The sequence below is a fragment of the Desmodus rotundus genome, chromosome 6, assembly GCF_022682495.2.
Source record: "Desmodus rotundus isolate HL8 chromosome 6, HLdesRot8A.1, whole genome shotgun sequence".
Lineage (NCBI taxonomy): Eukaryota > Metazoa > Chordata > Mammalia > Chiroptera > Phyllostomidae > Desmodus > Desmodus rotundus.
The window spans coordinates 139755769-139770538 of NC_071392.1; the positions used below are offsets into that span (position 1 = coordinate 139755769).

General features: G+C 54.7%; 1 protein-coding gene across 3 annotated transcripts in view; it reads right to left on the bottom strand.

The window, feature by feature from the left end:
- Positions 1–8981: 8981 nt before the first annotated feature.
- The window catches only part of PDGFRB (platelet derived growth factor receptor beta), a 36319-nt gene continuing 30530 nt past the window's right edge, over positions 8982–14770 (bottom strand). For all 3 annotated transcript variants that reach the window (XM_045185120.3, XM_071221810.1, XM_024576904.4), the window contains 5 exons: positions 14491–14602; positions 13987–14086; positions 13306–13411; positions 12202–12434; positions 8982–10984 (listed from right to left, as the gene is read on the bottom strand). In XM_045185120.3, coding sequence (XP_045041055.2) covers positions 10801–10984; positions 12202–12434; positions 13306–13411; positions 13987–14086; positions 14491–14602 — 735 coding nt within the window. In that variant the 3' untranslated portion in view covers positions 8982–10800. The remainder of the gene's footprint in view (positions 10985–12201; positions 12435–13305; positions 13412–13986; positions 14087–14490; positions 14603–14770) is intronic.

Consider the following 14770-nt stretch of genomic DNA (forward strand, 5'->3'; position numbering starts at 1 on the left):
TTTTGGGAATGTTTTCTATCCATCTATGACCTCTCTTTTGCCTTTCTTTCCCGGTGTCCTTATTTACACAGATTATACTTTACACGTGGTCCAGTTTGTTGTGTTTTCACTTCTGGCTTCTGAGTTTTACATCTGGCTTAGGAGAGATGAGCTGTTTACTGTTTGTAAGGCATTTTCATTTTGGTGTTTTCACATAGGCCTGGGCCACAGGGACTCAGTGGGTGACATACATTCTACCTCCACTGTAGAGATAAAGACAGGAAAGGTCAGAGAGGGTCACTTATCTTGTGTCACACAGCTACTGTGGGGAAGACCCAGATCCCGATCCTCAGGGTCTCACACCAAGTCAGCGCTTCCTGCTGCCTAGGTCATTGGGCCAACACCATTTCCCACAGCCCCCCAGCACTCCTGGCAGTCACCTGTGCACCTCCTGCTGTCAGAGAGCTGAAGCCTTTGCTTCCCTCCCAGGGGACACAGACCTGCTTCCCTGGGGCACCTGCCAGTAGCTCCGGTGCTGCCCTCTGGACCCCCAGGCCACTGTTCCCTGCGTGTCGACTGGCCTCCAGCGATGCGGGGCAGCCGTGGTTCCAAGAGGCACTGTGTCTCCAGGTTGAGCACTCTGAGCTCTTATGTCCTCCTGGGACGTGGTCTCCAAACACACTTGCTCACCCTCACTCTCATCAGGTCTTCAACAATGTGCAGCCTCATCCATGCGACATTAACTTTTTCAAGTCTAGCCCATTTGGAGGGAGCCCCTTGGTGTGGTGACAAGGATACAATCAGATGCCATGGAGGCACAGAGGGTGGAGGGGCCGCCAGGGCCTAGGAACAGCAGCTGTGGAGCTGGGCCTTGGATGAATCCTGTGGTAGAAAGGAAATCCAGCAGAGGGACTAGCATGGGGGACAGAGAGGGTGAAAATCGGGGCTCCCCGCAGCCAGCCAGAGGGATGGAGCAGAGGTGGAGATGGGAGGGGGTGAGCTCCAAGTGCAAAGGGTCCCAGACACCTGGCTGTGGTTCTTAATGGGAACATCCGGAGGGGGGACCTCCGAGGACAGCCCAGGGACTCCAGCCTCAGAATTGCAGGGGTACCTGCTAAAATGCAGGTCCCAGAGCCTTTCAAGTCCTGCTGAGTTAGGGGTGGGAAGCGGGAATCTGCACAGGCGACAGGGATGCTGATGCTCACTGGCAACTCAAAAGCTCACGGACAGCCTCGAGGAAACCTGATCACCCCTCACGTGCAGGTACAGCTTTGTGTCTGACCTCAGGATAGGGTGCTTGTTTTGCCTGGGATTCTCACACAGGCCCTGATGCAGGCTGGCGGAGGCCCCTCTCAGGTGGAGGGCAATGAGGTGAAGAAGGGATGTGGTTGGCAAGGTGGGCTGGAGGCCACAGTGACCCTGAGGGGTGGCCTAGGCCACCTCAGCAGGGCCCACTTTGCCCCCAAGGTCTGAGAAAGCTGCTTGCCCTGTTAGTCTGTCTACCTGGCTAACTCCTATAGCTCCTCAGACTCCCTACCTCCAGGAGGCCTCCCTGCTCCTAGCAGAAGGGCAGGTGCCCTTCCTACGCATCCCAGGCCTCCTGACCTCGCCCCTCTCCCAGTACTTGCCTCAAAGTTTGATCATGACCTCACTGTGTCAGGCACTCTTTGTGCCCACTGTGTGCTCAGCACTCTGGACATTTCTCATTGAATCTTCAACCCTAAAGGTATGTGTGGTTACTATCCCAGGGCTCAGAGAAGTTAAGTCATTTTCCCAAGATCACATAGCTGGTGAAGGTATTTCTGCCTCCTGAGCCTGTAGTGTGCCAGACGGTTCTGATCCACTGACTTTAGATGTCTGAAGGATGAATGAGTCAAAGAATGAATGCAGTGTTGCAAAGCTCTGTGAGCAAAAAAGGACTCTGCCCTCCTGGAAACATGGCATTTGGAATCCTGACATTGTCTAAGTGTCGTTTATGTGCCAGCCACCATGCCAGACTGTCTGCGTATTTACCTCACTTAACTCTCTCACTCATGAAGCTGGTTCTATTAATTATCCCCATTTTGTAGATGAGGAAACCGAGGCTCAGAGAGGTTAGGTCACTTGCCCAAAGTCCCACAGCCAGCGGACGACAGAGCTGGCTGTCCAGCCTGTGCTAATGACTGCCATGGTGCACAGGGTGACCCTGGGTCTTCCCCAGCAGTGAGCATGCTGAGCACCAGTGGACGTGGGGTGGAAGTGCAGTGAACCCTGACTGCGGAAGCCACAATGATGCTGCCAGGATGGCGATGAGCAAGGATCCCAGGCTGACATCACTCCTTCCTGTGGCAGAGGAATTTGAGAAGGGTTTGCATGTCAGCCCAAGAATTAGGAAATCCTGAGCAACTGTGTGGGCCATGTCACACTTCTGCACAGACTGGGGGCCTGACCCCCATGTCGCTGCCTGGTAACTTCAGGCCCCATGGCCGGCACAGCTTAGCTCCACCCTCCTGATCCCTCAACCCCAGCCCCAGCCCGTGCCCGGAGAACAGCCCTTGGTGGCGGATGATGGGAACTTGGTCAATGCTGGGTGCATGAATGAATGAGTGAACAGATGAACAAATGGACAGAGAGCAGAAGGAAATTTTGCTCTCAGAAAACATTGGGTCACTGCTTTGTGGGTTGGGCCCTGTTTGGGGCCCAGGAAGGGGAAGGCTTGGGGCTCTTCCCTGCTGGCAGGGCGCTCACTGCCCTGCTGGGAGATGAGATAAGCACCCAGGTTGGGGGATTACCTTGCAGGTGATCACACTGACATGGATTGATATGGACATGATTGACCATCCAAACAGGGACTGCTGAGACCCGAAGGGGTGGTACTAATAATTGCACTAACCCAGGGGCATGAAGAGGGGCTGTTCTGAGTCGCCCTGCCCATTTGGTCCTCTCTGTGCCAGTCTCCAGGCTCAGTGCTTTGCACAGACCATCTCATTTGGGCCTCACAAACACCTTCAGGGCGAACTATGCTTACCCCACATTACAGATTGGGAAACACAGGCTCAGCAACGATAAGTGTCCTGCCCCGGGTCACACAACTGATAAGTGACAGAGCTGGATTTGAACCCAGGAATTTGGCCCCAGAGCCCATATGTTTAACCAGCTGCTTTGGCAAAGGGTGGGGCTCTCAAAGGTCAAGGTAGAGCGGGGCAGCCTGGGCTTTGGAGCCAGACAGACCAAGAATTGCATTCCCCACTCCTGGCTGTGTGATCACAGCCAGGCCCCTGGCCTCTCTCAGTTTCTTCATCTGTAAAATGGGAAAGAGGTTACTGGCTCAGATCCAGTGAGACAATGATGCAGGAAAAGTGCATTCGACAGATACTTGTTGAGCATTTACTCTGTGCTTGGCCCTAGAAAAACAGTGGTGAACACGGCAGGCATGGTCCATCCCCTCTGGAGCTCACAGCCTTGTAGCAGAGCCAGGAGAGGAACCAGGACAAAGGGGAAGCTGCAGGACATCCTGGGAGCACTGAAGAAGGGAGTCCAGGAAGAGTCTGCCTAAGCTGACTAGAGAATGAGGAGTTGAGGAGTGGAAAATATTCCGGGAAGGAGAGACACATGGTAAAGCCTAGAGGTGAGAGAGTGCCTCAGACAGCTAGGGACTGAGTGTGATGAACAGACGTGAGGGCCCGTCAAAAGCACAAACACTGGACTAAGAAGAGAAGTCAGTTCCAGCTGAATGACCAGGAAGGCTTCTTAGGGGAGGTGGCTTTTTGCTGGGCCTGGAAGTTAGAGCAAGAGTTTTCCTTTTAGCCACAAGGAGCTGGGCATTCCAAGTGGTAACAACAGCCTCAGCAGAAAAATGCAGAGGTAGGGCTTCTGCACAGCAAGTGGTCAGCAAATTGAAAAGGCAGCTTACAGAATGGGAGAAAATATTTGCAAATCGTAAGTCTGATAACAGCTTAATATCCCAAATACAAATTCTATACAGAAAAAGTCCAGCCATTGTTAATAAAACGAGAAGATTTTGCATGACATCGATGTAACCTGGCAGCCAAGGAGAGTGGACTGGAATGCACATGTGTGAACAATGACGACTTCATTGTACTAGTCAGTGGGAGCGGTAGAGGCCCTTGAGTGAGCATGTGTACTGTGTGGCCATCACATTCAAACTGACTGAGTGAGTAGAACAAAGAACCTGCATCCAATTTTGCATTAAGCCTGAACATTCCTCTGCAGAAACTATTCAGATGATTCAGAAGGCCACAGCTATGGGCAACTGGAGATTGGCAGCTTCATCACGACAATGCACCTGCTCATGCATCATGTCTCGTGCAGAATTTTTTGGTGAAATGTCAAATCACTCAGGTGACTCAGCCCCCCTGCAGCTCAGATTTGGCTCCCTGTGACCTCTGGCTTTTCCCAAAACTAAAATCACCTTTGAATGGAAGAGATTTCAGGCAGTTGATGAGATTCAGGAAAACACGATGGGGCAGCTGATGGTGATTGGGAGAACTATGCGAGGTCCCAAGATGCCTACTTTGAAGGGGACTGAGACATCATTGTCCATGTACAATGTTTCTTGTATCTTGTATCTTCTACAATAAGTGTCTCTATTTTTCATGGCTGGATACCTTCTGGACAGACCTCATATATAAGGAACTCATACAGCTTGATAGCAAAAAAAAAAAAATCTGATTAAAAAATGGGCAGAAGAACTGAATAGATATTTTTCTAAAGATGGTACAGATGGCCAGATGCACAACATCATCAGGGAATGCAAATCAAAAAGCACAACGAGCTGTCACCTCACACCTGGCAGGATGGCTGTTCTCAGAGAGACAAGGACTGGTGAGGACGTGGAGAACAGGGAACTTTTGTGCACTGTTCGCAAGCTGGCAGCCCACAGAGGGGTAGACAGGCCTCACGGACAATGGCAGCCTGCATGAGAGGTGTGAATCGGGTCAGGGAGGGCCTTGAAGACCACAACAGGAAGTCCAGGCTTCGCTGGGCCGTGGGGAGTCGTTGGAGCGAGAGAGCACACCAAGATCGCCAAGACCGTAGACAGCTGCAGGAAGGTCAGCAACAAAGAAGGGAAGCTTTCGGGTGTGGAAGCTTCCATCTTGTTTCAGAAAGGGAACAAGCACTCTGAGAACTGTGATTTTACAGAAGCTCTGTTACTTCCCCGTATTTGTAACTTGTTTAGTTCCTTGCAGTGATTACCCACGAAACCCCAAACCTGAGACTACGAAACTGCCCCCAAGCCCATTAGGGGTAGGAGAGGAACCCCAAGGGGAGCCATTTGACAGGGCAGGCCAAAGGGGCCCCAGAAAGAAGGACAGGGACTGAGCCACTGGGAGGGGCTCACAGGGAGATAGGCATCTGGCTTTTGTGATTCCCGAGTCCCTGCTGGATCCTGAGAAGAGAAATGCCCTGCCCTGGGCCAGTCCCCCTCAGCAGGCTCCTGACGCTGCTGTGGCAGATGGTTCTCTAAGCTGTGGGAATTTGTCACAAGCCCAGACAAACTCCAAAACCCTACTCCAAGGAGGAGCCCACCCGGGGAATTCTGGGGCCACATCCTGAGTGGGCAGCCAGCACCCTGACCTCAGGGCCCAGCCTGCTCGCCCTGAGTCTGGGAACTGGACTTTGTGAGTCCCCATGGGAGGCAATAGCAAGGGACCAGACTGGCAGTCAAGAGCCTCCTCTTGTGTGTGACCTTGGGCCAGCACTTAACGGCTCTGAGCCTCAGCTTCCTCACCGGGAACTGGTCTTCCCTTGCTTGTCTCATAGGTTTATGAGCCTCACTCGGGGCCACGGATAGGAACACACTCTCTAAACTGTGAGGGTCCAGAGCAGGGCCGGCATAGTGAGGGGGAGCTGGGTTTCCCAACAGGGGGAATGCCCTCTCTGAACATGGGCTGGGAGTTGGATGTCAGGAAAGTTCCTGCCTCTCTAAGGCCCTTCTGGTCACACCAGGCAGGAAGTCGCCACTTGGCGCCCTTCTGTCTTTTAACTCTTTTTCTACTGCTTGTCTGTGGCTTTTTTCAACAAACGGAAGAGGCAGAAACTTTTTCCAGGAGGCCAGAGCCCCTGCTAGAATTAAAATATGTCATTTTCATCATTTTTATGTTTGGCTTTCTCAGCCTCCCAGAAGCTCTATGATTTTGTGTGTTTGAAAGAGAACTTCCAGGCTCCAGTAACATTTCCAATGTTTTTTCTCCTTACTCAGCAATTCTGTGTCCCAGTATTTATCCCATGGGGGAAAATGTTTACATAAATGTGCAAATATAAATATACTTCACAAACAGTGGCTGTTCCAGCATGATTTATAACTCAGAAATACTAAGTCTAACAGAAGGGACCGGTTAGATGTCTGGGGGCAGGGGCCTGCTTTTGCATTATGTGCTGCTCTTAGAACGAATGAGCCCCTGTGTGCGCCCGGCGCTGTGAGTGCCTCCGGGAGGGATAGCTCAGTGAGAACAAAAAGATGCAAAATGGCAGCGGTAACTTTGTTTAGAATTATAATTATGTCTCTATATACATAGCTATAGATACAAATACGAATATTAGTATGAGTGGAAGGGGTGGGGGGACTAGAAGAATACAACGAAATGATTAACAAGGAGAGGCAGAATTTCCATAAGAAAGAAGATTCGCGTTTGAAATGTTACTGGAGTCTAAGATACAAAATACGTAAAGACTTTCTCTTTCTATAGTATATATTTTGGTTCATGGATATTTTTAATGCAGGCAAATGTTACGTAAATGTGTTTAAAAAGTAATGTTTAATGATAATGATGCTGAGTAAGAAACTGAAATAAAAGAGGACTTTTAGAGACAGAGCCCTGTTTCAAAGAAGGGACGCGACCAGGACATTGACCAGGGCCCCCTATCAGCTGGGGGTCAGGGCCCTGGGAGCAGCAGTTTCTTTCAGTCTCTCTCTTTTTCCGGGAACAAGGGCCCTGCAGTGCGCAGGGTGGCGGAAGAAGAGTGTAATCCCAGTGGCTCATCTGTCTTCTGGGAGGAAAATGCCAGCTCACCCATTCCCTTGGGACTGCTTGAGGTTGAGAGGCAGGAGCCAGCTCGGGGCAACCTGTGGTCACTGTGTCCCCGACCCCCTCAACCCTCGTCCCAGGCCACTGTGAGGCCCAAGCCGTCCACCAGACACAGTTAGCTCCTTCCAGCCATCCGAATCTTACTACTCTGTCCTTTGGGGACCAGAGACTCTTGGGAACGCAGGACCAGAGGGGTCTGGAGTCAGGGGACAGGGGTTGGGACCCAGGCTTCCCTACTCCTCAGGCCTATATCCTTGGCTGGGTGCTTTTCCTCCCTGGGCAATGACGTGGGAGTTGGCCAGGCCCGGGTCCCTATCCCATCCCTGCCATACCAACCAGGTGACCTTGGGAAGTCACTTTGCAACCTCCCTAAACTGGTTTCTCCTGTGTAATATGGGAACAACAGTGGTGCTTGGCTCAAGGGTTGGTGAAGGTCAAGTGAGATACTGTGGGAAGCAGCAGCGCAGCCCCGGCGCACAGTACCTGCTCAATAAGTGGCCACCGCGCTTTACCGTCCCTTAGCTCTTTATAGCATTGTGGGCTCCCTTCACTGATGGGGAAACCGAGGCCTGCTGTGGTGTGGTCCACCCCAGGTCCAACGTGGAGCAGGCCTGAGGTGGAAGCAGCCACGTTCTCCTGACTTCTGGATGGGGGCATTTCCTGTGGGCGAGGATAACCCCTACCTGGAATGTGGTTGTTTGTCCTCTTTACAGGGCAGACCCAGGTACTGGCTTATTCATTTCCTACCACAGCCAGGAGGAAAGGGGTCTTGGGCTCTGGATGTCCTCTGAAGCCGGAACCCCAGAAGGGTGGGCTTGGTGTGGCTTAGCCCTGCCTCTGGCGGAGTTTCCCTGGCGTGGCTCAGCTGCTCCTGAGTTGGCAGCTGGGCCTCTGAGTCAGAGACACCCCACGTCTCTGTTCCTCTCCCCCGAGGCAACCACAGCCCCCGACTCCTGGAGGCAGTCCAGGGAGTGGCTCCAAAACAAGCCGCCCCTCCCCCAGAAACAAACTGAGATGCCTCTTCCCCAGCTCAGCGAGAGCAAGGGATGGCCAAGGTCATGCAGTGAGGTGTGACAAACATCATTGCACCTCAGATGACCTCTCCCAAAGGGCCCAGGTGGGAGGGTCAGGAAGCTCCAGTCTGGGTCCAGGACCCCTGCCCTTGGCCCGCTGCTCCCGGTAGCTCTATGGCCCTTGGCCTCATGCTGCCGCCAGGGTCTCGAAGGCCTGGGCTGGGCAGTCTGAGCTGGCCAGCCCACACCAGGATGCCTGGCTAATACCAGCCCCACGCCACCGACCTCCTTCAGTCATAAGGGGCGGGGGCTACCAGGTCTGCACCCCTCTGCCCCGCCTGGCAAGAATGCCCTCTGAGCCACAGCCAGAACCTTTCCCTCCCCGGCCTCACCCTGGGCACTGTCCTCCAGCATCTTTCTTCGCTCCTCTTCCTCTGTCTCCATCGCTCTCTCTCCTCACTTCTTCCTGTTCTCTCTCCCCTTGGGTGTTGTGTCTGCCCTCCTCCTACTGGGACCCGACCGCTACTCACTGGGGCCCAACTCTGGGCTTTAGCGGATGCGTCTGGTGAGCTACAGCAGACTCAATCTGGCCCACAGGCAGAGTGGATGGGGTCAGGGGGGTGCAGGAGTGGGGGCAGCTTAATAGCCAAAGCCAAAGCACATGGTGGAGCAGGGTGGGCAGGGCAGCAGGAGGGGCTCAGGCTCCCAAGCCTGTGAACAGTCCTATCCACCCCAGGGCCAGGCACCTGCAGAGACAGAAGAGCCTCCCCGTTTCCCAGCTTGGAAAACCGAAGCCCAGCATCCAGGGTGCAAAAATCCCTATTGTACAGATGGAAACCAGACCCAGTGCTGAAGGGACCTACGTGGGAACGCTGTGGCTGGGGTGAGCCCTGTTGGCCCCACTCCGCTCCTGCTGCCAACCAGGCACAGCGGCCCAAACCCACTAGAGACCACAAAAGTCTGTGAGAAGCACCGGGTTTAATATTAAAATCTTTCCCTTAAAAAAGGTACACAGATAGGAAATTCTGATGGCATATAAAATAGCACTTTTGTTGTATAAATGTGAGTTAATGTGAGTCCTAAAAATACTTGTAAACCTAGGTGATTACATCTTTGGTACCGTAGTGAGAACCCAGTCCCCTCCTCAACCAGACTTCAGGGGTCCTGGGGCAGGGAGGTGCCACCCAGCATAAGGGCAGGTGCCCAGAGGGACTGATCCTCCCTTACCCCCTTTCCAGCCCTGCCCTGCCAGTGGTCTGGGCCACAGCCCTCACTCAGCACCTCAGTGCCCACCGGGCTGGGTGGCTGGTGGAGAGAGTGAGTTGAGTGGCCGGTGAGAAGGCAATGCTCAGAGTACCCATCTCTTGCACCCCTTTCTCAGGTTCCCCATCCAAGGCTTCTTGTCATTTCCAGGGCCCCACAGGAGCCTTCACTTGTCCACTGTCTTTAGCACAGACCTGGATGGCAGGTGTTGGTGTGGGAGGCGTGCCAGGTGGTCCGATTTGCCCCCTCTGTCTCCTTGGCCCAGGATAGCTCCCGAGGTCATTGTGGGTGCTGGAAGGGCTCCCATGGTCTTCCTGTGTCCCTGAGGCAGCTGCTTGGGGCTTTCTAGAATACTGGCTGTCACTTCGTGTCAAGGTCTGGGCAGCTGGCCTTTTGGGACTTGCCGGGAACCTGGGGTAGGGGCACAGTTCCTGAATGCCCAGAGTGTGATATGTGGTCTGGAATCTCCCCAACCCCAGCTCACCCCCAGGATGGAGGGTTGGGGTGTTTGGTTTTACTTTATCTGGGCAGTGTGCATCCCCAGGAATATTCTAGAATGTTAGTGCTGGCAGGACACCAGAATTCAATGAGCTCAACTGGCTCATTTCTGGACAGAGAAAATGGGCCCAGAGAGGGCAAGGGATTCCTGCAAGGCCTCAGTGGGTCCAATGCACACGTGGCCCACAAACTGGCCCACACGTGTGAATGCTTCGCACGCACATCCACACACTCCTCACGGATGTGGAGCCTCTGGCCCTGGAGACTCGTGGGTGGAATAAGACTGGCAGTGATGAGGGAAAAGACCCCAGGGCTCACGGAGCCAGAAAGACACAACACGGGCACTATTTATAGGGAGATGTGCCCTGCCTGCCTGGGGCGGGGGCTGCAGGCAGGAATGCCCTGGACAGGGCTCAGCCCCTAGCATCAATGAAGCGCAGATGGCCCAGGCCAGCCCGGGCCTTGGAGAGCAAAGGCTGACTTCAAGGACAGGAGGCAACACTGCCCAAGGCCAGGCCCCAGCTCAGCCAGGAGCCAGGGATACCAGGGTCCCTTCCCAGCTTCTGGGCAGAGAAAGTACAAGGAGAGAGCTGCAGCTCCTTGAGGGGTAGTTGGCTGAACAGGACAAAGTTCATTTACTACCTCACCTACCTAGAGAATCTCCCCAGGTATTCCAAGCTCTCCACCTATCAACTGTGGTGCGAATCCCAGACTGTGGGCCACCAAGCCCGACTTCCCCATCTTACAGATGGGGCAACTGAGTCCTTTGGGAGAACCCTGGCTCTGAGTCACATGGCCTCCCCAGAGGCAGAAGGCTGGTTATGGCCCCTGCAGGTCTCTTGCCTTCTAAGCCAACCCCAGGGATTTGGGTGTGACATGTCAGGGGCCAAAGCCTTCCAGAGGGGACAGCTGATGGAGGCAGCCTGGCTGATGGGAGGCTGGGCAGGACAGGCCAGGAGACACTGGGTGCTGGGAGGTAGAGGGGGTGCTTTGGGCAGGGCAGAGTGGGGGCCAGCCCCCTACAGGAAGCTGTCCTCTGCCTCAGCCCGAGGCCCGGGGCAGCTTGGGTCTGGCAGCCACTCCCGCTCTGCCTCTGGCTCCACTGGGGACTCAGACTGGGGCCGTGGCTCTGGTTCCTCTTGGGGGTCCAGAGGGCTGTCACAGGAGATGGTTGAGGAGGTGTTGACCTCATTCAGGGTAGAGCTGGAGGGAGAAGACAAGTGAGTGAGAGGCTGGGAGGGAACCACAGTAAAACAGCAATGCTGTTCATCAGGAGCCCTGTGTGTGTCCAACCTTGCACACTCTGCCTCATTCAATCCTTGTAAAGACGAGGCAAGGCAGGCATCGTGGGGAAGGTGCAGCCCAGAGAGATTATATCATTGTCCCAAGCCACACAGCAGGTGAGTGTAGGAGCTGAGACTTCATAGCAAATCTGGGAGGCCCAAAGCATATCCCTCACTTATCAGCGTCTCCATCTCCTGCACTCCCGAGGGTTTACCCTACCTTATTTCACCCTCCCAACACCCTCCAAACTGAAGTGCTCCATTGCTTTTATTTACAGATGAGGAAACTGAAGTCCAGAGAGGGAACTTGTCTGAGGGCACACACCAGGGCCCGCCTTCATACCGCAGACTGTTTGAACCCTGCACATAACCCCTCTGCACACTGTCTTCCTGGAGCCAGGGAGTATTAGCTGCCTTCGGGGGGTCTCCTGAGTCCTGGCTGTGCTCCCAGTCAGTGCACAGAGCAAGAAGGCTCCTGGCAGGTCTCACAGCAGAGCTGCAGCTGGAACCTCAATGGGGCTCCTGCCACAGCACCATGGGCTGGGTCTTGTTTTGGGGGGGTCTGGCCTCATGGGGAACCATTCTCTCCAGTTGAGGGGGGGACCCTGTCTGAACATCAAGTCCAGGCAACAGCCGGGACTTCTGCCAAAGCCCTCCCCACATCTAACTTCACCACATCCCAAGGCAAAGAAAAGCAGGAACCTTCTTCCCAGTCTGAATTCTGGCCTGAGCTCCTGGAGGCCCCTCTGCCTCCTGCCACCAAGTCAGCTCCCTGGGGCCCCCCAAGGCAGGGTACACAGGCCGGGGGCTGGTGATGACCTGTAGTAACATGTGGGGTGCTGGGGTGTGAATTGGGTTTCTTCCTCTTCTCCCAGAGAGGGGGGAGAGTAGTGGCCCAGGAGGGCTCCTTTATAGGAAACAGCTATTGTACATTGTAGGTAAGTCCCAGCCCAGTCTTTCTCTTACCACCCTGCCCTTTGCACTCGAGGGCATCAGAGGTCAAGTGAGTTCAATTCTCTCTTCTATTCACTGGCAGGAGTAAGTGCTCACTCTAGGTAACTTACTTCTAAGGCAAGTCACACACATGCACATGCACACACACTGTGCACACTTGCACTCCCTGGCCACAGTGGCTACCTGGCCAGGCTGGGGGAACCCTCCAGTGGGCCCTCATCAGCACCCTCGGGCTTGGGGTCAGGCAGGGGGATGATGTAGTCGTTGTCGCACTCATTGGGCTGCACAGCAGTATAGAGGACTGAGCTGGTGTCCAGAGGGGATCGGAGGCCATGGAAGCCAGGCAAGCGGGCTTGGGACCGAAGGACAGCAGGGTGGTCGCTCCTCAGAAACTCCTCATCCACCTGCTGGTACCTCTGCTCCGAGGGGCAGGGAGCACAGAGAAACAGGGGAGGCCAGATCAGAGAAGCCTTTGGGGATCATCCAACTGTTAGATTCTGACTCAGCCCCGCAGCCTTGTGTGAATCAGTCAATTGGTGCTCAGAGAGGAAGGACAATCACCCAAAGCCACACAGCTGAGCTGCCCTCCCACCTGGCACTGTCTCACAAGACAAGGTGAGCTTAAGGCCACCCAGGAAAGGGCCAGTCCGTGGACCAGCACCCAACACCCTAACATTTTGCCTACTTCAGACGAAGCAGGTCTGGGCTTTCATCCTGCCTTAACCCCCTTCAGTGGGGGCCTCGGTCTCCCTCACTACCGAATGGTGACAGCCCCACTCTGTCTCACTGGTCCCAGAGCCAGAAGCAGACCTGGGGTGGGGGTGGGGGCGGGCCAAGGGAAATGGCAGTGTCTGTGCCCACAGAGAAGGACTCCCCGCTCTAGGTCTGCACAGGGAGGGTGTCAGGGCCAGCTGGCTCCATTTGCCTTGTCGGAGCCAGGAAGGGGCCCAAGTGGCGAGGCCCTTAGCACTCATCCAGCCTCGGGAAGTTCACACCTCTGAAGGGGCCCCGAGACTTGGCAGGATGAAGAGGGCTGTAGGCTCCTTTCCTCCACTTTAAACCCATCCACTTCCACGTGGGATTTCACTTCCAAACTCTCTGTGCTGCTAAAGTAAACTAGACTCACAGCTCCAGCCCATCCCTTACTAGTACAGCAAAGAAACAGAGGCCCAGCGAGGGTAAAGGTCGGTCCCTCAAACACTGACAGGGCACACAAAGCCTTGTACCCAGTGTCTGACTTCTGGACTAGAACTCTCTGATTCCTTCCCCGACCCTGCCTCAACCTACCTTTTTGTAACCCTCACCCAGCAGCCTCTCGAGAAGCAGCACCAGCTGGGAGAAGGGGGGGCGAATCTCAAACTTCTCTTCCCAGCACTTCTGCATGATCTCGTAGCTGGAGAGAGGCACACAGGGGTCAGGGTCTCTGACACCGGGCACAGGAGGAGGGCGACTGCCGCCTGACCCCCAGGGCAAGGTGAGCAATGAAAGGGCTTGTGGAAGGGGCATGGGTAGGTGCTGTTTCCCCATCATCATACCTGGATATCCCGTTGGGAAGCCTTCCCCCAACCCCAGTTCAGTGATTCAAGGGGTTGACCACACCTGTGTGAGCACATGACCCAGGTCTGGCCAGTAGGGGTTTGCAACCCCTTAGCTAGGTGGCTGGTTCTGGGTAATCACGTGACCCCAGGGAGCCCATGATGGTCAGCTCCGGGCCTTTTGCCGGAACTCTGGTGAAAGCATGTAGGACGTAGCCATTGGGCAGTGCCAGGCTGAATATGAGGCTGGCACAGAGGAGAGCACAGCCCAGGGTAGAAGCAGAGATTGCTGATAAATCAGCCACACACCTAGAGCCAGCCATGCCTAGATTTTTACATGTCTCTGAACTAATAAGTCTATCGTTGGCTTAAGCTGCTGCAGGTGGGTATGTATCGTTTGCACCCAAAAAGTCCTCCCAAATGCTCCACTCACATCTCGTCGGAGGCATGGGCGGGCTGGGCCATGCGGTAACCCCGCTTGATGGCGTTGTAAAACTGCTCGTTCATGGGCAGCTCTGGGTAAGGGGTGCCACCTGTCAGGGAGCAAAGACAAGAGAAGAGATACACAGGTTCGGGGTGTTGAAAAAGTGGTGAGAAACCCTCACGCCATGGCTGGGTTGAGGGGACGGTGGCCTTGGAATTGGGAAACGTGGGCTCCTTCATGGCTCTGGACATACCACAAACTGCCCCCAGAATCAGAGACCCAAAGATGTCACTGTCCAAACCCCTCAGTATTCAGATGGGAGGTAAAGAGACCCAGAGAGGGCAAGAGACTTGCCAAGGACAGACAGCAGTGAGAAAGCAGCAGAGTTGGGTCTTGAACCAGAGCAGGGGCCTGTCCCAGAGTCTATTCACAGCCCCACCAGGCTGGTCGTGTGAGTGGGGCGGGTGGATGCTGTGCCAGGCCACTGCAGACTATGGGAAGAAGGAGGCATACCCAGGGTGAAGATCTCCCAGAGGAGGATCCCAAAGGACCACACATCGCTCAGGGTGGTGTAGAGGCTGTTGAAGATGCTCTCAGGGGCCATCCACTTCAGCGGCAAGAAGGTCTGTGGGAGCACAGATGGCCTGGGTGTGAGGCGGGGCTGAGCCCCACTCTGCACCTGGGCAGGAGCCGGGAGACCTGGCATTCCCACCCCCAACTCTCTCCCACTCCCTAAACCCTGAGGGCCTGCTTCTGCTGGCACACGTTTCCCATGCCCATCCCAGTGCTGGCC